This window comes from Lepus europaeus, chromosome 10, assembly GCF_033115175.1.
Source record: "Lepus europaeus isolate LE1 chromosome 10, mLepTim1.pri, whole genome shotgun sequence".
Lineage (NCBI taxonomy): Eukaryota > Metazoa > Chordata > Mammalia > Lagomorpha > Leporidae > Lepus > Lepus europaeus.
In genome coordinates, this window is record NC_084836.1 from 125,530,540 (window position 1) to 125,551,907 (window position 21,368).

The 21,368-nt window shown below is 67.0% G+C and overlaps 3 protein-coding genes across 4 annotated transcripts in view; 2 read left to right on the forward strand and 1 right to left on the reverse strand.

Annotated features, from left to right (window-relative positions):
* PRPF6 (pre-mRNA processing factor 6) overlaps positions 1-1,626 on the forward strand; it is a 41,702-nt gene extending 40,076 nt beyond the window's left edge. For both annotated transcript variants that reach the window (XM_062204512.1, XM_062204514.1), the window contains 2 exons: positions 576-702; positions 1,379-1,626. In XM_062204512.1, the coding sequence (XP_062060496.1) occupies positions 576-702; positions 1,379-1,531 (280 nt within the window). In that variant the 3' untranslated portion in view covers positions 1,532-1,626. The remainder of the gene's footprint in view (positions 1-575; positions 703-1,378) is intronic.
* A 51-nt stretch (positions 1,627-1,677) lies between these two features.
* On the forward strand, positions 1,678-5,097 carry C10H20orf204 (chromosome 10 C20orf204 homolog). The gene is made up of 7 exons (XM_062202593.1): positions 1,678-1,752; positions 1,972-2,149; positions 2,445-2,503; positions 2,729-2,821; positions 4,211-4,519; positions 4,613-4,765; positions 4,930-5,097. The coding sequence occupies exons 1-7, from the start codon at positions 1,678-1,680 to the stop codon at positions 5,095-5,097; spliced, it is 1,035 nt and encodes a 344-aa protein (XP_062058577.1).
* A 5,665-nt stretch (positions 5,098-10,762) lies between these two features.
* Positions 10,763-12,372, reverse strand: SOX18 (SRY-box transcription factor 18). The gene is made up of 2 exons (XM_062204515.1): positions 12,024-12,372; positions 10,763-11,872 (listed from the first exon to the last, which is right to left on the reverse strand). Exons 1-2 carry the CDS (start codon positions 12,370-12,372, stop codon positions 11,064-11,066), a joined length of 1,158 nt encoding a protein of 385 aa, XP_062060499.1. The 3' UTR covers positions 10,763-11,063.
* Positions 12,373-21,368: the final 8,996 nt, after the last annotated feature.

The window sequence follows — 21,368 nt, forward strand, 5'->3', positions numbered from 1 at the left end:
ACGCTGGCACTGCAGGTGGTGGCTTTACCTGCCAAGCCACAGCATCAGCTCCCCATCTGCCTGTTCACTCCCCAGGTGCCCCCAGTAGCTGGGGCTGGGCTTGGTTAGAGCCAGGGCCTGGAACTCCGTCCAGCTGTCTCACGAGGGCGGCAGGAGCCACGTGGTGTTGGACCCAGACTCTCACACGTGACGCTGCCTCTGTGGGCTTTATGAAGATACCTCGTATGCATGGACTCGAGTGTTCTGCACCAAACATCTTTCAGCTGCATTTTCCATGAACTTTTTGAAGTGCCCTCACGCTTAGTCCAGAGAGAAGTGAGTTTGGAGGAGTTTGAAGATGTTGCTGTGCGAGTTTTGCTGCAGGGAACACTGGCTGGTGGGTCTGTCCTAGGAGGTTACGTGCAGGCTGGGACACCTGCCTCCCACGTGAGGGCACTGGGTTCAAGTCCCCGCTTCTGCTGTCACAGCCCCGTGGAGGCAGCAGAGTTGGCTGAAGTAGCTGCCCCCCCCCCATGTGGGAGACACCGTTGGCTGTGTGGCCACTCACCCAGGGTGCCCCCCTTCTCCCGGAGCAGGCTGTTCTGGAGCGAGCGGAAGATCACCAAGGCCAGGGAGTGGTTCCACCGCACCGTGAAGATCGACTCGGACCTGGGCGACGCCTGGGCCTTCTTCTACAAGTTCGAGCTGCAGCACGGCACTGAGGTGAGACCTGGGCTGGGTGTGCCTCCTGGTGGGGTCAGGCTCCAGAGCCGCTTTCTGGCTGCAGTCCACACCCTGAGACTCGGACACCTGGTCCGTTTCAGGCGGCCTTTAGTGCGCTTCAGTGAGTTGTGTGGTGGCTGGGCCAGGGCTCACTGTTTTTTGGGGGCAGGTGTTTGGTGTCGCTGGGACCCCTGCATCCCAGCCTGGGGGCCCTGGGTTCAGGTGGCAGCGCTGCTCCTGTGAGTGCTCCCCTGGGAGGCAGCAGGTGTCAAGGAGCTGGGCCCTGCCACGCACGTGGGACACCGGGATGGAGCTCCTGGCTCCTGGCTGTGGCCTGGCCCAGCCCTGCTGTTGCAGCTGTTTGGGGAGTGAACGGCAGACAGGAGGTCTCTGTCTCTGCTCTTCAAATAAACTTTTTTGTGTGTGTGTTTTTTTTTTTTTTTTTTAAAGAAAGAAATGGGAATGTTGTTGGTCTGAGCTGGCTGTGGCTTTCCCAGGGACCCTGGGCAGCAGCTGCCTCCCAGGTGTCGTCAGAACCATGGCCACAGGGCCTGGCAGCTCCCAGCTGTGCCTTGTGCTCGAGGGGTGTGGTCTCCCCAGGGCCTGCCTTCTGCCTCCAGCTGGGGCTCAGGGAGCAGCCTGGGCGGGGCGTGCTGATGTCCCTGTGGCCCCCCAGGAGCAGCAGGAGGAGGTGAAGAAGCGCTGTGAGAACGCGGAGCCCCGGCACGGGGAGCTGTGGTGTGCCGTGTCCAAGGACATCGCCAACTGGCAGAGGAAGATCGGGGAGATCCTGGTGCTGGTGGCTGCCCGCATCAAGAACACCTTCTGACCCTGCTGCTCCCACAGGCTCCCGGCGAGGCGGGGCGGCCTGGCTGTCCTCATTAAAGGGGTTCCTGCGAGTTCTTCCCTGGGTTGTGCTGTCACTGCCCTGGGCGGAGATCCCACAGACGGCCTTTAAGTTGCGGCTCAACCACGATGCCGGGGCTCCCTGAGCTGTGCCGGGAGCCTCGTGTGGCTGCAGCTGGAGGGGGCAGGCTGTCTCCTCGGCCTGTGGGCACAGGAGGTTGGGGGGCCGAGGGTGGCGCACACAGGGCTGAGGGCGAGGGCTGCTGGCAGGGGTAGGGGTGAGGGCGAGGGTGTTCCTGGGAGGGGTGAGGGTGAGAGCGCTGCTGGCAGGGGTAGGGAGGCTCCCTGGAGCCTCGGTGCAGCCTGGGCCCAGCGCCGCCCCGGGGTGTCCATGCTGCCCTCGGAGCTCCCTCCCTTCTGTAGGTGGGTTTTTTGTGCACGGTCATCGGTTTCATCCTGGAGCACTTGGACTTCCCCCTTCTTGGACTGGAAACTCTGCCCTCTTCAGGCCTGGGGTCGGTGCGAGGGCCCGGCCAGTTCCCTGGCGGTAGTTCGCAGGCCTCGCTGAGCGTGGCTGGAGATCGCAGGCTGGCGCAGAGCTGTGGGTCTTCAGGTTGGCCCTGGAGGAGACAGGCAGGCTCTCAGGCTGAGGCCTGCTGGGTGGAGTCGCTGTCCACAGAAAGGTGGTGGTGCCCAGGGCGGGGCTCATGCGCATGGTTAGGGGCCATCTGCCTGAGGGGACGTGGGCTGGGGCGGGACACCACCAGTCGCCTTGGTGTGGGGTCTGTGAACCTTGGCTCTCGAGTGCTCCGTGGCGGTTGCTTCACCAGAGCCCGCCTGTCCCAGGCAGGTGTGGACGCCAGGCGCAACGGGGGGCAGTGGCTGTTCCATGTGAGCTGTCAGCCCCCAGCTTGTCCACTCCTCTGACGTCACGGCCGAGAGTGCTGACTACCAGGTGGGCAGCCAGGCTCTGAGAAAAGAATGTTCCCATGGGGCTCCCTGCAGAGCCCTCAGTTCAGAGCCCCTGCATCGCCGGTGTGTGGGTGTGGCCCTTGCCGTCTCATCTGGTTGGGGGCAGGTGCCGTGGGGTGATCGCGCTGCCTCCCCACCCCCCCCAGGGGAAATGCCCTCAGCTCTGGGATTTTAGCCACAGCTGAAGGCCAGTGTCTGTGGCCTGCAGGCCAGTGGTCACAGCTGGGTGTTCTGGGGCAGCAAGTACCGGAGGAACAACCCTGGGACCTTAAGCCCAGAAGGACCCCTCAGCCCTGGAGGGGTGAGGCCGGGCCAGCAGTGGGGGTCGGGTGGGGCCACCTGGGTGCCAGGTTGCAGGAGCTGGCAGCCATGAGGCCTTTGGTCCTGCCCCCAGGAGAGTAGCACCTGCTGACCACTGAGGCAAACCCCCTAGCTGGCCCTGCACTGCCTCCGAGGCACCTGCACAGCAGCCCTGGACCCGCTGGGTAGGCTGCCGTGGCCTCTGGAGCCAGGCTTGCCGAGATTGCTCGGGGGTGGGGAGAGGGGGCCGGGCTGGGGCTGCTGGGCCTCCCTCCCTTCCCTCCCCCTCCCTCCCGTGCTGGAGGAGCCAGCTTCAGACGGTCTCCCTCTGCCTGCCCTGCACAGTCCATCTGGGCAGCCAGTCCAGGAGGCCCCCGTGGTGGCGCAGGTGCCCTGCGCTGCCCACCCAGGGACCCTGGCAGACCCCAGGATCATGTGAGTGGCTTGCTCGAGGGAGTGAGGGAGGCCCAGACCTGGAGAGGCCCATGGTGAGCAGCTGGGGCCTCTGGGGAGGGGGCTCGCCTGGGCCTAGGGGCTGGGTTGCCCTCATGCCACCGGGAAGTCCCCAGTTGGTCCCTGCAACTGGGTGCCGGTGCCCTGGCCTCGCCTGCACTGGCGGAAAGGAGTCTTGGGGCAGACCCATGTTTTCCTCCACTCGGCTGAGGCTGGGGTTGGGTTTTGGGCACTGGGGGGTGGTCACAGGGGCTCCTGGGGGGCACGGTGTGGGACTGGACACCCGTTCAGCTGCAGCCAGCCTGTCTGTCCACCATGGCCTCTGACCCCTGCTTGCAGAGGGGAAGGAGACTTCACGCAGGCGCCACCCTGGGACAGGGGCTGGTTGGGTGCTGTTTGGGAAGCCGAGTCTCGTCTCGCTTGGTTCACATGATTGATTTTGCAGCCTGAGTCAGTGACTCCAGCCTGGGGGCAATCAGCTGGCTCCTGGGTGCCTCCCCTGAGCAAGTCCCCTCCTTTGTGGGGGGGAGGCATGATGTGACAACCCCTTCCTCCCCCATTGCCTTGGGCTGGAGGGGGGTTCCCGAGCCTTCGTCTTTCAGTGAGGTGTGGCTTGGAGGGCCAGGGGAGCCCACTTCCAACAGCTCAAAGCCAGTGAGGGTGGGGACACCAGTCCAGGGCGTCAGAGTGGATGGGCAGGATTGTTGCCACAGGACAGGGCAAGGCTGTACTGGGGGGGGGGGGGATTTCCTGCTGCCCCGCATGGACCAGGGAGCTACCATATGAGCCCTGCCCTGTGGAGCCTCAGCCAGCGCGGGTGTGTGTGTGTCTGGACCTGCCCCGTCACCCACAGAAGAGCACGGAGCTGTCCATTTCCAGGCCCCTCAGAGCTGCTTTTGAGTAGGTGGGACCTGTGCCTGGAGACTGATGAGTTGAGCCACCTCTGGGGCTGCTCGTTGGGCTGGGGGGGCCCCGTAAGCCCCCGACCTGGTGTCGCCTCCAGGTGCGCCCTACGCCGGTGCTCTGGGTGCTCCTGCTGGCACTGCTGGGGACCACACCAAGCCGGTCCGGGCTCCGCACCTGCAGCGTCCCGGACGTACTGCGCCACTACCGCGCCATCATCTTCAAGGACCTGCAGGCGGCGGTGAGGAGGGGCGCGCCGGGCGTCGAAGGCACGGGGCCAGGCTCACGACGCCTCCACGCCACTCAGAAAAACCCGCCCGGGGCCTCCTGTGGCGCCCAGGAGGTACAGAGGCGGCCCCGACCCGCGCCTGCCCTGTGGCCTCACGACCGGGCGCCGCCCTCATCCCCCGCTGGGTTTTCCTCCCTTGCCTCCCAGGAACACAGCATCCTCCGGTCCATCGCGTCCCTGGGCCGGACCCTGCGCCGGGCAGTGGATGCGGGCCGCCGCGGGGCCCTGGAGAGAGCGGCGTGGACCGTGGCCGTCCGCACCGAGGCGGTGATGCGGCGCCACTGCGGGGCGCTGCGCCAGGTGTGCGTCCTCGGTGAATGTGGACCCAGAGCCCCCCCACCCACACACACCACGCACCCTCACGGCCTTGGGGCTCACGTCCCGCCCGCTGGCCAGGCGGCGACTCCCTCCGTGGGGCGGGCGCGGGCACCTTGCGCATACACTGACCGCCTCGTCCCCGACAGCAGCACCCGCGGCCCTGGGCGCGCGCAGCCCGGCGTCCCAACGGCCAGAGGCGGCTCCTGCTGCGCGCCCTGAGCACCGTCGCCACCTGCTGGGAGAAGCTCTTCGCGCTGCGCGCTGTGGTCCGGCCCGGGCCTGCCCCCAGCGTCCTGCGCCCGCCTGGGAACTGAGGGGCCCGCGACAGAGCCTGGAATGAACCCCTCGGCCCCCCTCTCGCCGGCGGGCCCTTCGCGAAGTGCGCAGGATTGGGAGAGGCGCGCGCCGCCGGCCCCCGGAGGTGTCCTGCTCCGCAGGCGCCCAGGGACACCTCAACAGGAGCTGGGGCTACCCGCATCCCACATTGCGGGCCTGGTTACTTCCGGCCCGGCTTCCCGCTGATGCGCACCCCAGGAGGCCGCGGCGGTTGGCTGCTTATTACCTCGGGCGAGACCCCGGGGGCGTCCCCGTTCCCGGACTCTACCTGCGGCCCTGGCTGTTGTGGGCATTTGAGGAGTGGTCCAGCAGATGGAAGAGCGATGTATCTATCATTCACCCCTACCCCCGCTCAAGTAGATGACAAATAAATGGGGCTGATGCTGCGGCTACAGGCGCCCCCGGACAGCTCCGCGGCGGGCGGCGGGCGGCGGGCGGCGGGCGGCGGGCGGCGGGCAGCACGGAGGCTGCGCTCCCAGCTTCTGGCGGCAGGGGGCGGGCGCGGGACGCGGCCCACGCGGCCGCTGCCCCGGACTGGGTCCAGGGGGCCCTAAGGAGCGTCACGCATCCGTCCTGCTTCAGCCGGGACCGAGGGAAGGGGTGGAAATGAGGGGGGTGGGGAGCTTGGTGAATTCAGAGCAAAACAACCGGATAAAGGAAGCGTGGCTGGCTGGAGCTGGGCCGGCCGCTTCCTGGTGCCTGAGCGGCCCCAGCCCCTCTGCTGGGGGCCTTCCGGCTACTGGGTCGGGTGCTAACGCCCCCACAGCCACATGGACCCGGCCGGCTGGCAGTGCCCACTGGGCTCAGCCCTGTCCTCGCCTCCGGAGCCAGGGAGGCAGGCCTTGCCCAGGAGAGCACAGGGCGTTCAGTGCGGGGCAGTTGTTGGCCAGGGGACAGCATAGATGAGGAACTGCGCATGCCCAGTCACACAGCCAGCCGGGGATGTGGGAGCTGGGGTCACTCGCAAAAGTGGGGACCACTCCCAGATCGCGGGGCTCCAGGGAGCAGGGTGGGCAAGATGCCAAGGAGCAGGGGGCTTGGGCTTCCCCGGGTGCAGGAAGGGGTGAGGCAGGTCCAGAGTCCTTGTGAGCTTGGAGCACATTAGTAGGGGAGTGGAGGAGTGCTGAGGCGCCAAGGACACGGGCTGGGTGAACTCACATGGCCCCCTTCCCCGCCCGCCAGGCAAGGCCCAGTGTGGGGGCAGCAGCTGAGAGCCCAGGGCTCTGGGTGCCGGGACAGGCCCTCCACAGCGGCTGCCCCCGCCCCAGAGGTGGTGGGACTGGGCATGGCCACCCAGGCGGTCCCACAGCTGCTGCTGCCCTCCCGTCTGGGCTGGGCCGTCAAAGCCTCAGGGTTTGGGGTCAACACCTGGGTTCTGGACCACAGCCACGGGGATGCTGGGGGTCCTGCATCCTGGCCTAGGTTCCTCCCCAGAGCCTCCCACCACTGTCAGCCCAGCACGGAGAGGAGGGGCTTCTGAGCTCACAGACCAGGCAGCCTGCCGTGAAGGCTCACACTGCTGAGAGACGCGGAGAATGGCGGCAAGCCGGGTACCGGTTCACACTGAGAGCCCGGGACCCCGCCGTGGGCCCACAAAGCTCCTGCACAGTGGTCACGGTTTGCTGACGTCGCCCAGCCTGCGGCACAGGGACCACCAGTCCTGGGGCCGTTCAGCAGAGGCCACAGGGCCATAGCCAGGCACTGCTACTGTGCTGGGCCTGCACCCACAGTGTCCTCACCCCTGCCTGTTGTCCCATCCACGGGAGGTGGACGCTCTGGCCAACAGGAGGGAGCGGTGCCAGGGTTGTGCAACTTCCTGAGCCCAGGAACCCCCGCCCCCCCCCACACACCATGTGCAGCTCTGGCAGGAGGGGCCAGGCCGGCTTTGAAGGGAGCCTGGGTCCCATGGCCTCCCCAGACTGGGAGCCTTTGAAAGAACATCTGGAACTCGGGCAACCGGCAAACTGGGCTCCGGAGTTTCACACCCAAAGTTAATCCTGACTTTGCCACTTGTGTGTTCCCCTTCCCTGCCTAAATGCCCACCATGCTCAGGCCCTGTGCACACTGGGAGGGGCGGTCGGCTCAGCTGCCTGCACAGCACAGGAGGCTGGGAGGAAGCACCTGCTCTCAGGCCCGAGTGAAGCCGGGCTTTGCGTGTGGACGCTCCAGCCCCAGGTGTGCAGGGACGCCGCTCCAACAAACAAGGCCCCCACCCCAGGAAGCACTCACTGGAGGAGGGGGTGCCAGGTGCGGGGCCCATTGTCCGGGCCAGTGGCCTTTGGAGTCCTGGGGGAGGCTCAGGGACAGCCCCCATCCTGCTGCCTCACCAAGAAAAGACCCAGTTTTGTAAACACAGAAATAAGCAACCATCACTCCCCCCACCCCCTTAAAATCCAGGAAAGCAGCAGGGACATCGCACCTGCTGCGGGAAGCCAGTCCTTGTTTGGGGGGGGGCAGACTACTGAGGTTAAGCACCGCCCCCGGGGGGGGTCACCGCCTGCCTCCTTGGGGTCCTCAGGTGCTGCCTGCCGAGGGTACAGCGCCCGGCTCTGAGGGGTCCTGCCTCCCCCACTTGTGTCAGTTGCGGCTTGGGAGAGAGGGCCAGGACTGCCCAGCAGGTGAGAGCCGGTCCTTGGGCGGCCCCGGCGCCCCTGCCCGGCGCTAGGCCAGGGGTCGGCGCTGCCGGCGGAGATAAGCGCACCCAGCGTTTCCTCCGCGCCGCTGCTTCCTGTTTTCTCGAGGCGGGGGGGGGGGGGGGTCGTGGGAGGCAGGGGCGGGACCGAGGTCGCAGGGGTCAGGGGAGCCTGGAGCGTGGTGGGGGGCCGGAACTCCCCCACGCCCTGGGCCCGACTCTCCCCCCCGAAGGACCACCCTTGACTCTGCCCAGCTTGGGCCCCACTGGGGGCAGGGCTGCGCCTCTCCCTGCAGAGCCGTGGTCCACCCTCAGCCCTGCGAGGTCCCTAACTCAGGCCTGGTCCTGAGAGGTGCAGATCCGCGAAGCTTTAGGGAAAGCAGGCACCCGCCCCTGGGATGTCACTCAGCCACGCGTGCACCTGCGAACAGGGCACCAAGTCTGAGACCAGTGACTCCAGGTGCAGCCTCCCTGGTCCGGCTCACCTGCAGGACACCAGACTCAGAGAGCAGCCAGCCCCACGTGTCCAGTGTTCTGTGCACGCACACGGGTGATAGGTATGAGTTGTGTGTTGCATGCAGTGGGATAGTGCAGTACAACTGCCGCTCGGAGGAGTTGCGTGAAGCTCCCCCTCACACATGCTGTCCCCCTCCCTGACCCCCGGCCCATGCTGTCACCCCCTGCTGGGCTGTCTACCCCTCCCGTGCCGCCTGCCCCCCCACTGACTCCCCCCATGCTGTCTCCCCACCCCCTGCTGTGCCATCTCCCTCCCCATGCTATCTCCCCTGCCCCCATGCTGTCTCCCCTGCCCCCTCTGTGCTATCTCTCCCTGACCCCCCCGTGCTGTCTGTCCCTGCCCCCCCCGTGCTCTCTCCCTGCCCCTCATGCTGTCTCTCCCTGCCCGCCGAGATGCTGTCTCTCCTTCCCCCCTGTGCTGTCTCCCCCGCCCCCCCATGCTCTCTCCCTGCCCCCCCGTGCTGTCCCCCCCTGCGTGTCCACAGCCACCAGAGCTCCAGAGCAGAGCTGACAATTGGAGACCACCGTGAGCCGTGAACCCAGGCGAGAGCAGGGCGGGGGTCTGGTGCAGAGGGTGGGGCTTCCTCGAGGGTGATGATGGTGGCGATGGCTGGCAGTGACCCTGTGAATTGTACACCCGCGTCTCATGTAGGTTTTGGAGAATATAAGACAAGCGGCTGAGTTTACTAGAGTATTCCGACAAGTGGAGGGAGAGAGAGGCTTTGGTCCCCTCCACGCCTGCCCTGCTGGGCCCAGTGTGGCCTTGTCGGTGCCAGGTGCGTCCCAGGCGTGTCCCAGAGATGACCACGTCTGCTGAGGCTGCTCCAGAGCTGCATTGGCCCCCAGTTCCCCGAACCCTCCTCAGGGCTGCCTGCTGGGGGTCAGTGTTGCTCCCAGCTCCCTCCCACAGGCTGGGCTCGGCCTGGGAGCAGGTGGCTGGTGAGGCTGCAGGAACTTCCCACAGGAGGAGGTGGCCTGGGCCTCTCCTGACTCAGCGGGGCGAGGGGTGGGGACTTCCTTTCTCAGACCCTTGGGATGGAGAGCAGAGCCAGGAAGGCAGGAGCTGGGAGGCTGCTGCCCTGGGCGGGGCCTCCCAGGCCCCAGAGCCTCTGTCCCAGGGAGGGGTCCCAGGCGGGCACTGGAAGGAGCTGCCGCCTCGCCTCCCTGTGCTGAGGCTGCTGTGGGAGCTGGCTGTCCTTGGCGGGAGCCCCTCGTGCTGCCCTCGCTCCCAGGACTCCCCCTCGTACGTGGGAGAGGGGCTCCAGGGATGTGTGTTGCTGGGTCACCTCCTGCCCAGGCAGCGGGCCAAGGTCCACCCCAGGCCCCCTGCCAGCCCAGAAGAGGGGGGTGGGTCCTCAATGATAACGTGCTTCTGGCCTGCCCCATGCCCTGTATCTGTCCTGTGAGTGCGTGTCCCCAGGTGTGTGTGTCTATGTGTGCTGTGTGTATGTACTGTCACATGGGTGTGTCTCCATGGGTGTGTGTGTCCCGTGTGTGTGCGTGTGTGTCCAGTCATTGCTGTGGGCAGTGGGAGGACGCCCAGCCCGATAGGGAGGCCAGAGCTCTGGGGCTGGGCCGCTCCCCCTGGCCTGCTGGCTTCTCGTCTACATCTGCGTGTGCCTCGCTGCTGCTGGGTGGGAATGGGGTCCCAGGGACAGCGCCCCACCCCATCGTGGCACTGCTGAATGCAGACTCGACATCACCCTGCCTCCCAGGGCAGCACTCAGGTGGACACACAGGGGACAGTCGACGCCACAGATGCTGTCACAGGTACAGGCACCCCGAGTCAGGCCCAGCCACAGCTGCCACACACGTGGGGACACACACACACACACACACACGGGACAGGCATACACACGTAGGGACACACACGGGACAGGCATACACACGTGGGGGCACAGCACAGATGCACACCTGTGGAGACACACACAGGACAGACACACACATGAGGACATACACATGGGGACAGGCACACACAGGGCAGCCACAGTGTGCAGGGCCACAGTCTACCAGGGATGGTGAGTGTAGGTGACTGCTCCACATCAGAGTTGTGTGCTGGGGGGTGTGGGGGTAGGACAGAACCCCTCCCCCCGAGACATGAGACCCCTCCTCCTTGCTCAGACCCTCTAGGCCCTGCAGGGTGGGCAGGGCTGCCTGTGTCTGGACATGTGGGCATGCCCGGTGGGGGGACACCAAGCAGGTGGCATGGAGAGGCCCCAGGCTGGTGGCCCGGGCTCCAGAGCTGAGGGACCGGAGGTGTGCAGCCAGGATGCCGTCAGAGCTTGTACTGGTCAGCCGGAGAGCAGAGATGGGGGGAGCACATGCTACCCTCCTGGGGACACTGGAGGCCGAGAATGGGGGGCCACCGCCTGAGCCCCACCCCCTGCCTGTCTGGGGGTCCTGGAAGGCAGTGGGCTCCCTGCAGGAGGCGTGTCCAGGGCTCTGGCGCCCCCAGCAACCACAGAGGCAGGCGTGCGGGACAGGCCCAGGTGCTTTATTGCGGCTGCTGTGGCCGGGACGCCCAGGGCAACCCCCGCTGTACAAGAAGCCCTTGCTGGCGATGCTCCCATCACGGAAACACCTTCGAGGGAAAAGTTTAAAAGTTGAATTAAAAATTAAATACATTGTGTTCTGCATATAAAAAGGCAAAGTAAAAATACAGTCTGGTGGAGAAACGCGCGGCAGGAAGGGAGGGCGCTGCCTGGACCCGCGGGGCCGGCGGGGCGCGAGGCCTGGGCTCCCAGGAGGGGCGGGGGCTGGGCGCGGCCCCGGGCTCGGAGCCGCCGGCCGGGCGCGCTAGCCCGAGATGCAGGCGCTGTAGTAGACGGCGCTGCTGGCGTCCGACAGCGCCGCGATCAGCCCGCTCTCCTCCGGGCAGGACATGGCGCGGGGGCCCAGCTTGGCCAGCGCCACGTGGTACGGGAGCCCGGCAGCGTCGGGCCGAGTCCGGCTGCAGTTGAGGTACTGGTCGAACTCGGTGAGGTCCACGTCGGCCCACAGGTCAGCCGCGGGCCCCAGAGGCTCCGCGCCCTCCAGCGCCGGGGCCTCGGGCGGCGGCGACAGCGGGCCAGGGAACGGGCCTGGCGCGCCCAGGGCGCCGTAGTAGAGGCCGGCGAGCGACGCGCTGGGCGGCGCGGTCCTGAGCGCCTCGGCCAGGGGCGCCCCGTAGCAGCCGCCGGGGTCCCGGGGCAGCTCGGCGGGCGCGTAGGGCGCACGGAATGCCCGCAGCGCGCAGTCCTCGGGCGCCGGCGGCGGCGGGAAGAAGGCGGCCTCGCCCGGCTCCAAGCCGTCCAGCGGCGAGCGCTCGGGCGTGGGCAGCCCCAAGCCTTCGAACTCGGCGCCCAGCGGCGGCGGCTCCCGGAAGGCGCGCGCTGAGCTGGGAGCCGCGGGGAAGGGCTCGGGCGGCGGCGGCGGCGGCGGCGGCGGGGGCGCCAGGCCCGGGAGCAGGAGGCCGGGCTCCAGCCGCCGGGCCTTGCGCGCCTGCTTCTTGCGCCGGGGCCGGTACTTGTAGTTGGGGTGGTCGCGCAGGTGCTGCACGCGCAGCCGCTCGGCCTCCTCCACGAAGGGCCGCTTGTCCGCGGCGTCCAACTCCTTCCACGCCTTGCCTGCGGGTCGCGGGCGCCGGTCAGCGGACCCCCGACGGCCCGGTCCCGGGCGCGCAGCGAGGGTCCGCCCCGCCCCCCGCTGCCCGGCCCGCGCCCGCCCCGACCCCCGCTGCCCGGCCCGCGCCCGCCCTGGCCCCGGCCCGCCGCTCACCCAGCATCTTGCTCAGCACCGCGTTGTGCAGGTCCGGGTTCTGCTGCGCCAGCCGCCTGCGCTCGTCCTTGGCCCACACCATGAAGGCGTTCATGGGCCGGCGGATGCGCGACTCGTCGGCTGCCTGGCGCTCCGCGCGGCCGGCGGGACTGAGGCCATAGCGCCCCGGCTCGGGGCTGCGCTGCGGGCTGCGCGGCGGGCTGGAGGGCGCGGCGGGCGCGGCGAGGGCGGCGGTGGCGGCAGGGAGGCCGCGCGGCTCAGCGGCGGCCCCGGGGCCCGGGGCCCATGCACAATCGCGGCGGGCGGGCGGGTCGTCCTGTGCGCCGTAGCCGGGCGGCGATCTCTGCATTCCAGCTGGGCGCGACCTGGGCGGAACGAGCGCGGCGCGGGGCGCGGACGGCTCAGGCGGCGGGCGGCGGGCGGCGGGCGCGGCGAGGGGCGGCGGGCGCGGCGAGGGGCGGCGGCGGCGCGGCGGGACGGGCGCCCAGATATAGCCGCGCGGGGCCAATCGGCTGCGGCGCGGGCGGGGCGGGCGCGCCGGGGCCGCCCCCTCCCCGGGGGCTCCCTTTCTTCTCGGCCGGGCTGGATTCCGCCGAGGCCTCCCCGCGCGGACCACCCCCGCCCCCCCCCCGCAACTCCGAGGAGACCCCCGAGTGGGACAGGGCGGCGGGCGGGGGTGGGTTGGCTCGGAGGAGGTCCTCGCCCCGCGAGGAGCGGCGGAAAGGGGGCGGTGATGTCCAATTGGCTGCCGGGGCGAACGTGAGGGGCACTCCGTATGTCGAGGCTCTGACCCCTGTGAGGACTCCTTGTCAGCTGCCCACTCGCGGGACTTCCAGACCCGTCCGCAGTGGGTCCCCCAGCCCGCAAACCCACTCTGGAACAGAGCAGAGCTGCAGAGCGCGTGGACCGAGGCCACAGCTGCAGCAAAACGTGAACGGCTGCACAGGGGAGTGCTGGGTCCTTGCCAGGCCGGGAGGGTGACCAGAGCGCCCCCAACCCCCTCAGTTTGCACCACCCCCACCCCACGCCTCGGAATTCTCCACCCTGCCAAGCGAGGTCCCACTGAGAGAGGGTCCAGTGTCCTCCACAGCCCTCCAGGCAGGTCAGATCCCCCCTCTGTAGCCCTCACTGTCCACCCCCAGCTCTGGGAGCTCCATGGTGCAAGGCAGCACCCCCACAGGTGCCCCCATGGTTCCTGACTGAGAGCTGGCAGGCGCGCCCAGCTCACGTTTTGTCGCCGCGTCTTGGCCAGGAAGGGCTCCCATCCCAGGGAGCCTCTCAGTCTCCCCAGGCAGCCCCGTGCCTGATTCTCAGACCCTAGGCCAGGAATCGGGGCTTCAGGGGGTGGGGTCTCTGGCTTTTCCCGGGTGCATGGGCTCACAGGCCTCTGCCGGTGGTGCCAGGTCTCAGTGTGGGGGTAGGGGTGGGTCCAGCAGTTGGCAGGGGCGACCTCTGCCCATAGCTGTCAGGGTGCAGTCTTCCTGGGCGGCGGCTGGTCTGGGGCAGAGGTCACCAGGGCTCCTGGGAAGGGGGCCTGCAGGGTCGCTGGCAGGAGCCCCCACCTTGGGGTGGGTCTGGAGCTCCCCGAAAGCCCTGCCTTGGCCTCTGCCGCCCCTGAGAGCCCAGTCATAGCTTCTCCGAACAGCACGGCCGGCAGCATCCGGCATTACCTCATCGCCTCCCTGACCCTGCAGCAGCCAGCCCCCTGGCGCCAGCCAATGGCCCTCCCTCTTGGCCCAGCGTGGGACTCAGGTGTCCGGCTGTCCAGTCCTGCCAGTGGGAGTGCTCCCCCTGAGCCCTGCCTGTGCAGGGGTGAGGGGGCAGCTCCTCCCATTGTCCAGATGGGACAACAGTGGTGGTGGGCACAGCAGACAGTCGGGGTGGCCCTGACCTGGAGCCCCAGGGCTGGAAGGACTCCCCAGGGCTGGCATGGGTGTGGCCGGCTGTGCTGTGGCAGGGCGTCCGATGTGTGTCTGTGTGTGGTCCCTCTGTCTGGGTGTGGGGTGCGGTGGGACCTGTTGCTGGAGGCTTGCGAGCCCAGCTCTCCCAGGAGGAGCTGGGGACTCGTGGGTCGAGGACCCAAGTCTGGGCCACAGCACTCAGCAAGGGCTGGGTCCTTGCAGCTCCTCTGACGGCTGAGCTCCAGCCCCTGCTCCGTCCACAGGGCGGGCATTTCGGTGCTTCCGCACAGCACTTCGGGCTGGCCTGGCCCAGGTCGACTGCCACACAGCCTTGGAGGGGCCCCGTTGGCAGCCCCAGCTCCCAGACAGAAAGAGGGAGTGGAGTGGTGTGGGCATCATCTCCCGTGCCCTCCACTCACTCCCCTCCCTCAGCCTGGACAGGACCCCCAACCTCCGGGGAAGGCCTGCAAAGCATGCTGGGTAGTCCCTCTCGGTGGCTCTGGGTGGGGGCTTGGCTTGGCTCAGCTCCGGGCGGGGGGCGGTGGACCTCCCAGGCGCTGCCTGGGCACAGACCTCCCAGGCTCCCTGCAGCCCGGAGCAGCGAGGCTGGGACCAATTACCGCGTCCTGCGGGGCCGGGGCCCTCCCGCTCCCGCTCCCACTCCCAAAGGGTGGGTGGAGCTCCCTGCTGGTGGAGCCCCAGGTGGAGGGGGACGCTCCAGGTCCTGAGACCTTGGCCTTGGAGCTGATGGCCACCCAGCAGATCCCAGCTCCTGCTTCCGTGGTGAGTAGTTGATGTGGCTGAGGCAGGACCCCTGGACCTCTGTGCTGGGCTCAGGGTCTCTGGGGAAGGGCCCTCAGGGGTGCCTCAGGACTAAGTGGGCACACGTGTGTGACAGGTGTGGTTCATGTGGACACTGGGGCCCCTGGTCAGGGACAGTAGGAGCCATTCCTGGAGAAGAGAGAGCGTGCAGGGTGGGGGTGCCCACTGCCCCTCAGGCATGAACAGGCTGGCAGGGGACGGGGCTGCAGCTCTCAAGCCTTGGGTCTGGGGTCACGGCCATAGGCGCAGTTTGCTAGGGTTGTGAGGGCCCACGTCCCACGCAGAGGTGTGGGCACCTGCGGGGTGTGAGCCCCCCAGGTGTGGCTCAAATGGGCATTGCTGATGGCAGGGCTGCAGGGCCGAGGCCGCTGCCCAGGGCGTCCAGTGGTGCCAATTCTCATCTCCCTGGGCACTTCAGGGCCAGCAGGACTGAGCCAGACAGGGGTGTTAGACTATGGGAGAGCGGAATGTGGGTGAGGTGGGTGGACTGCAGCCTTGGGAGTCAGGGGACCTGCTGTGGGAGTGACTTTTGCAGGTGCTCCTAGGTGTTCCCGAGTTCTGGGGTGCTGTGCTTTGTCCTAGGCAGCGCTCACTTTTAGGGGTGCTGGCTGGAAGCTGGGATGCCAGGTTGTGTGTGCACCCTGGGGGGGCTGTGCAACTGCCCTTGGGGGGGTGTCTGCTTGGCAGTGTGTGTCGTGGTGGGGGGTGCGGCAAGCTGTGTGGGCCTCCCCAGAAAGGCTGCAGGCGGGGGCTCCATGGGAACCGGGCTGCGGGGGCTGGGCTGCCTGGGTCTCCATGGCAACAGCCGGGAGGGCCAGGAAACAGCAGCTCAGGAAGGAAGGCTGGCCTGCTGCACTGCCCCGCGGAGGGCGCCAGGCATTCTGTCCAGCAGCCCCGGCCCCGCTGGCCGCACGCCCGCCCAACTTCGGGGGGTCCCACTCCAGCCCTGCCCCTGGGCCGCTGCTTGTCTGGGTGCTTTTGTGCAGCTCTGAGGATCCTGGGCCTGGCCTGGGGGTGTCCCCGGTCCCCTTGGTGGCTCTCCGTGTGCCCTGAACAGTGGGCCATGCGTCTCACGCTCAGGGCTGGCCCAGTCCCTCCCTCCCTGGCAGGCCAGAAAATGAGGAGAGAGAGAGAGAGGCCAGGCCAAGGAAGGGAGCACAGCTTCAGGTGGCCACTGCCCCGCCACCCCGCCACCCCACCTTAGCCGGGCGCTGCAGGGCGAGGCCGGAAGCTGGGTGCCTCTCTCCTGCCCTGTGCTGGCTCTGGAGACTCAGTCCCTGGGGCAGGTCCATGCTCCCAGGGGTGTGCACCTGTGCCCACACCTGCCAAGCAGCCAGACTGCTTCTAAGGAGGTAGGGGTCTGGTAGAGAACAGAATGGACCCCAGACCCTGCCCCGGGGGAGTTGCCACTCTGGTACGGAGACAGTCTGCAAGTCAGGTATGGGAGTCGGGGTGCTTGCTGCCTGTCATTCCATCTGGTGACTTGAGCTAACACCCAGGGGGCATGTGTGGGGGGTACTGGGGACACTAGGAGAGGAATATGTCGGTGTCAGAAGGGAGAGGAGCTGAGCGGGGTCTGGGAGGGTTCCGAGTAGGGGTGGCCGCTTCTCACAGCCCAGGCACAGCTGCTGGGTGAGGCTGGGCCTGTTCAGGGCCAGAACGATGCCCTCGCTCTCCACAGAGAAGGCGGGGCCTAGCCAGGGGTGGCCTGTGGGTCCCCTACTCTGGCTGCCCCAGGAATCTCTGGTCTCTCTCCAGAGGGCAGGGCAGGCAGCACCTCAGGGCCCCTTGCTCTGTGTCAGACCTCCAGGCTTCACCCACAGCCCCTGACCCCACGGCTGCCTGGGGTCCCTGGGGAAGGGGAGGGTGGAGTGGCCGCCAGGCTGGCGGGCTGGTCGGGCAGGGAGGGCGGCATTTCTGGGAATTGTGTGGGGGAAGTGCATTGTTAGCGTAAGCCTGGAGCGGCTGCCACCGGCCTCTGGGGGATGCCTCCTGCCCCCCCAGCACTGCCTCTGGAGGAGGGAGCTGGGTCCAGTCCAAGGCTGTGGGCTGGGCTGGGGACTTTCCAAGAGACACTGCCCTGAGCAGGTGGCTCTCCCCATTCTTCAGACAGGGAGACTGAAACCCAGAGAGCCAGAGGCCGTAGGGGCGCTGCCCTCACTTGCGGGCACTCAGGATGGTGGGTGGGGGAGGGGTGATGACCGCCCTTGCTGGATGGGAGCCGCTGGCCGTCCCTGTCTGGCTGCAAGAAGCCCGGGGAAGCAGGTGGGCCCGGCTGCGGCTGCAGTTGCACGGCTGGAGAGGCTGATGGCCTGGGGTGCAGAGAGAGTTGCTCCTGGGGTGGCAGTGGAGGGGCTGCAGGGTAGGGGTGGCCGCTACCCCGGTCGTGGGATGCAAGAGGGGCTCCGTGCGAGTCTGGCAGCGCCGGCCTTCCCACCGCGGCTCTGCCTCAGCCGAGGGGAAGCACGGACGCCGGCCACTGGGGTCACGGCCAGCACAGGCGGGCGGGGGGTAGGGGGACACAAATAGAAAAGCAAATGGCCTGAGTTTCCGATGCTTCCCGGACGCATGGGGGAGGGGCAGTCTTTGGGCCAAAGGCAGGGCTGGCCTGGGCCAGGGAGGGGCGGGAGGCGGGGGTCCTGAGGTCTTCCTGCAGACCACTTCAGACCTCCATACTGGGGTGCATCTCCCCCTCAATGCCCCCACGACAGGGCTGTGTGGCCCACAGAGAGCCCCTGGAGGAGGGGCTGAATCCTAAGGGGCAGGGGGCTCAGCCCCAGGAGGGGAAGGGAGTGGGGGTGGGGCTTCTGGGCCTGGCAGCATGGGGGGTTTGCGAGCAGGAGGATCCCAGGGTCCTGATGTTGTCGCCCTCTGGTGCCTGGTGCAGCTTCCTGAGGGCACGACAGTGGCGGTGTCCCAGGCAGTTTACTGTGGGGAGCTCCTTGGCAGGGCAAGTTCCCAAGGTCAGCAAGGTCCAGGAAGGGGCCAGGAGGGGCCCAGGGGGTCTGAGCAAGGATGAAGAGGTTGGGAGCTCATGAGGGTCCTGGGCCAGGATCTCCAAGGTGAGGAGTGGGAAGTCTCAGGATCGGTCATTGTATAGCCTCCCCCCAGGACCCTCAGCTTTCTCAACCTGGCTGCTTTATGGTCCTGTCTAGCCAGCGGTCAGTGCCCAAGGCAGGTCTGTGGCTCACTCCTGCCACCTAGAGGCCACTAGCTTCTAAGCCCCTGGGTCCAGGCACCTGCCTCAGACCACTGGGCAGGGTCCACCCTCAGGCTCCCCTGTAGGTCCTCACCCCTCCCCTGAAGTGGCTGCTTCCACGCAGCACTGGGCTCCTGCCACGAGGAAGCGCAGCACATGCACAACTAAACCTGTTGCTGTGCCTGTCTGGATGCCGGGGAAGGGGCTGTGGCCTCCAGGTTCCTGGGTCTGGAGCACTCCCCTCCTGTCAGTCCACTCCTTCCTTCCCATCTGCAGCCTCCACCACAGGCCAGGCCACCACTGACCGGTCCGCACCGTCTGACTGGCCATGAAGCCAGAGCCACATCTTGTCTCCCTGTCTGTAGCCCCTGAGGCTCCAGTGGGTCCCACTGAGATGCGGCAGGACCCTCCGGGGCTCAGCCTCTTGGGCCTCCTGTGGAGACCCGGGAAGCAGATGCACCTGGGGTCCACGGAGAACGGGACAAGGACTTCCACTCCAGCAGGGCCAGGAGAGAGCCCCATGGACTCCACATTCCCCTGTGGGAGATACAGAGCAGAATTTGCACTTACACCTCCACTGCTTTCCCAGGCACATCAGCAGGGAGCTGGGTCGGAAGTGGAGCAGCCGGGACTCGAACCTGCACCCATACGGCGGCTTAACCCACTACACCACAGCGCTGGCCCCACACTAACACATTTCTGAAAATAGTTCCTAAGATTTGCAAGTTCCAAGTGTATCTTCACTAACTCGGCGAGGTGTGGCGTCAGGTGGGGCTGGTGGCAGGGGCCGTGGGTACAATGTGGCTTCCATCTGTGTGCTCCAGGAGGTCGGCCTGCTGACCAGGAGCGGTTCCTGGCTGTACTCAGAAGTGAAGGAATGCTGTGTTTCTTTCCCATCGGGGGCTGGTCCCTGTCCTCTAGACCCAGGCACTCTGGACCCCCCTCTCCCCCCACAGCTCCCAGACCTCCCCCACAGCTGGATGTGAACTGCAGGCCACCCCCATCTGTCCTGGCACCCTCTGCACCCCTAAATAGGACCCCAGCCTCCTGGCCTCTCCTCTGGGCACCAGCGTTCACCCACCCTGGCTGGCCTGAGGCCTGTCCTGACTGCTGATGACAAGGGTCCCAGGGTCACACCTGTGGCGCTGATGGTGGTCGTGGTGGTGTTTTTTTTTTTTTTTTTTTAGATTTGAAATGCAGAATTTGGAATTTGGGAAAGAGGGAGAGGGAGGTTTTCCACCCATGGTTCGCTGCCCCTGCTTCTGACCCAGCTCTGTGGAGGCATCCACAGAGGCAGCAGATAATGGCCCAAGGACGCCAGTCTTTGCCCCACGTGGGAGACCAGGGTGGGGCTCTTGGGTCCTGGCTTCAGCCCTGCTCTGCGCTGGCTGTTGCAGGCGTCTGTGGAGTGAACTAGTTGATGGAAAATCTCTCTCCCTTGCTCTTTCTGTCTTCCCTTCTGTTACTCTGCCTTTCAAATAAATGTGCAAAGGAATCTTTTAAAACATTCCAAGCAGGATCAAAGACCCTCAGGTTGGCTTCCCAGGGATTCTGCCTGCTCCACCCCTGCTGAGCCAGCCTGCAGAGTTGGAGAGGGCCGCCTGACCTCCGGCCCCAGGCGGCACCTGCTCCAGAGCTGCCTGAGGCCACACACCCGCCCCGCACCTCAGCCAGGCCACGGTCTCTGCACAGGCCCCTCTCACAGCCCAGTGATGCTCCTGGGAGGCCTGTCCTCGTCATCTCCCTCCCTCCCTCCTTCCCTCCCTCCCTCTGACTTAGTTATTTGAAAGACACAGTGACAGGCCGGCGCCGCGGCTCACTAGGCTAATCCTCCACCTTGCGGCACCGGCACACCGGGTACTAGTCCCGGCCGGGGCGCCGGATTCTGTCCCGGTTGCCCCTCTTCCAGGCCAGCTCTCTGCTGTGGCCGGGGAAGGCAGTGGAGGATGGCCCAAGTGCTTGGGCCCTGCACCCCATGGGAGACCAGGAGAAGCACCTGGCTCCTGCCTTTGGATCAGCGTGGGCGCTGGCTGCAGCGCGCCAGCCATGGCGGCCATTGGAGGGTGAACCAACGGCAAAGGAAGACCTTTCTCTCTCAAAGGAAGACCTCACTGTCCACTCTGCCTGTCAAAAAAAAAAAAAAAAGACACAGTGACAGAGATCTTCCATCTGCTGGTTCACGCCCCAGATGCCTGCAAACACCAGATTTGGAAGAGGCTGACGCCAGCCAGATGCAGGGCTGGGGCACCTAGGGGCCCCCGAGTCAGCTGGAAGCCACCCCTCTTCCTGAGGCCTGCCTCTCTGGGCAGCCTGCGTGGTTGGCACCACCTGGATGATGAAGGTCTGGCTTGGACGATTTCTGGAGCATGACTTCTGGTCCCAAGGCGGCCCCAGTACTGGTCCACAAAACCCCAACCAGCTCCTGGGCGTGGTCACTCATCAGCTGTCCAGGGTGGTTGAAGGATGTGTGGCTCCATCCTCCCTGCTGCCCTGATGTGGCTGGACCCCCACCCCGGCCCTGAATATGGGCAGGGCAGCATCGGCTGGCCTGGGAGACTGGGGTGTGGCGTCCGCCCACCATACAACCTGGGAACAGCCACAAGGAATTCATGCTTTTCCTTGTGGTTAAGATGAGTCCCGCACCTGCCACCTTCAGTGCCGCTGAGCGCCTAAGGCATGGTGTGCCCAGCTGCCCCCAGCAGTCCCTGGCCCGCTCTCTGCAGCCGCCGGCACCCCATCACTGGGAGGCAGGCAGGCACCCGTGCTGGCCCCGCACCTTGGCACTCCTCAACTCTCCTGGGCCTGGGCCACCATCTGGTTTGTGTTCTCTGGGCCCTCCTGGGGACTTCAGCCGTGGCAAAAGCCAGTCTCTCGCTTATCCGGGTCAGTGAGTCAGCTTGCCTCAGGTCAGGGGTCGGGGCGTGGAGCCGCCAGGTACAGGGACAGGGGTCAGCTTCTGGCACCCCTCGCCCATCAGCCTGACCAGAGGAACCCACCCTCCGGCCTCCTGCCGGCTGTGGGGCTCCCCAGTGTGGGCGGGCAGCTCCAGGAGCCAACCCGGGTAGAGGCCCCTAACGACCCAGGCTGGGTTCTGGGCCGGCGCCGTGGTCGCACGGACCGAGGGGCCAGGGTTGGCGGGGTTGAGGATGCTCAGAGAGGGAGCCGGCCGCGAAGGGACTCGGAGCGGCCTAACGGGCCCAGGCCGTTCGGGGGGCGGGGCGCCGGGGGCGGGGCGCCAGGGGGCGCGTCCGGCCCGCCCCGCCCCGCGGCCCTCGCTCAGGGCGGTTTGCGGGGCCCGAATTCTCCGCAGGAGGTCGCCGCTCCCAGAGGACCCTTTCAGCGGGCGGGGCCGTGAGTGCGGGGGCCGGGGCCGGGGTCTCCACGGGGCCCGCGGCGAGGGCGAGGTCAGCACTCTCGGGCGCG

What these genes read in the sequence shown, in the direction of transcription:
- C10H20orf204 (XM_062202593.1), top strand. Translation starts at nt 1,678, where the DNA reads ATGCCGGGGCTCCCTGAGCTGTGCCGGGAGCCTCGTGTGGCTGCAGCT. An exon ending in CCGAGAGTGCTGACTACCAG is followed by an intron (nt 2,504 to 2,728) that starts GTGGGCAGCCAG and finishes TGTGGCCTGCAG; the next exon opens with GCCAGTGGTCACAGCTGGGT. An exon ending in ACTGCGGGGCGCTGCGCCAG is followed by an intron (nt 4,766 to 4,929) that starts GTGTGCGTCCTC and finishes CGTCCCCGACAG; the next exon opens with CAGCACCCGCGGCCCTGGGC.
- SOX18 (XM_062204515.1), bottom strand. Translation starts at nt 12,372, where the DNA reads ATGCAGAGATCGCCGCCCGGCTACGGCGCACAGGACGACCCGCCCGCC. An exon ending in GGTGCTGAGCAAGATGCTGG is followed by an intron (nt 11,873 to 12,023) that starts GTGAGCGGCGGG and finishes CGCGACCCGCAG; the next exon opens with GCAAGGCGTGGAAGGAGTTG.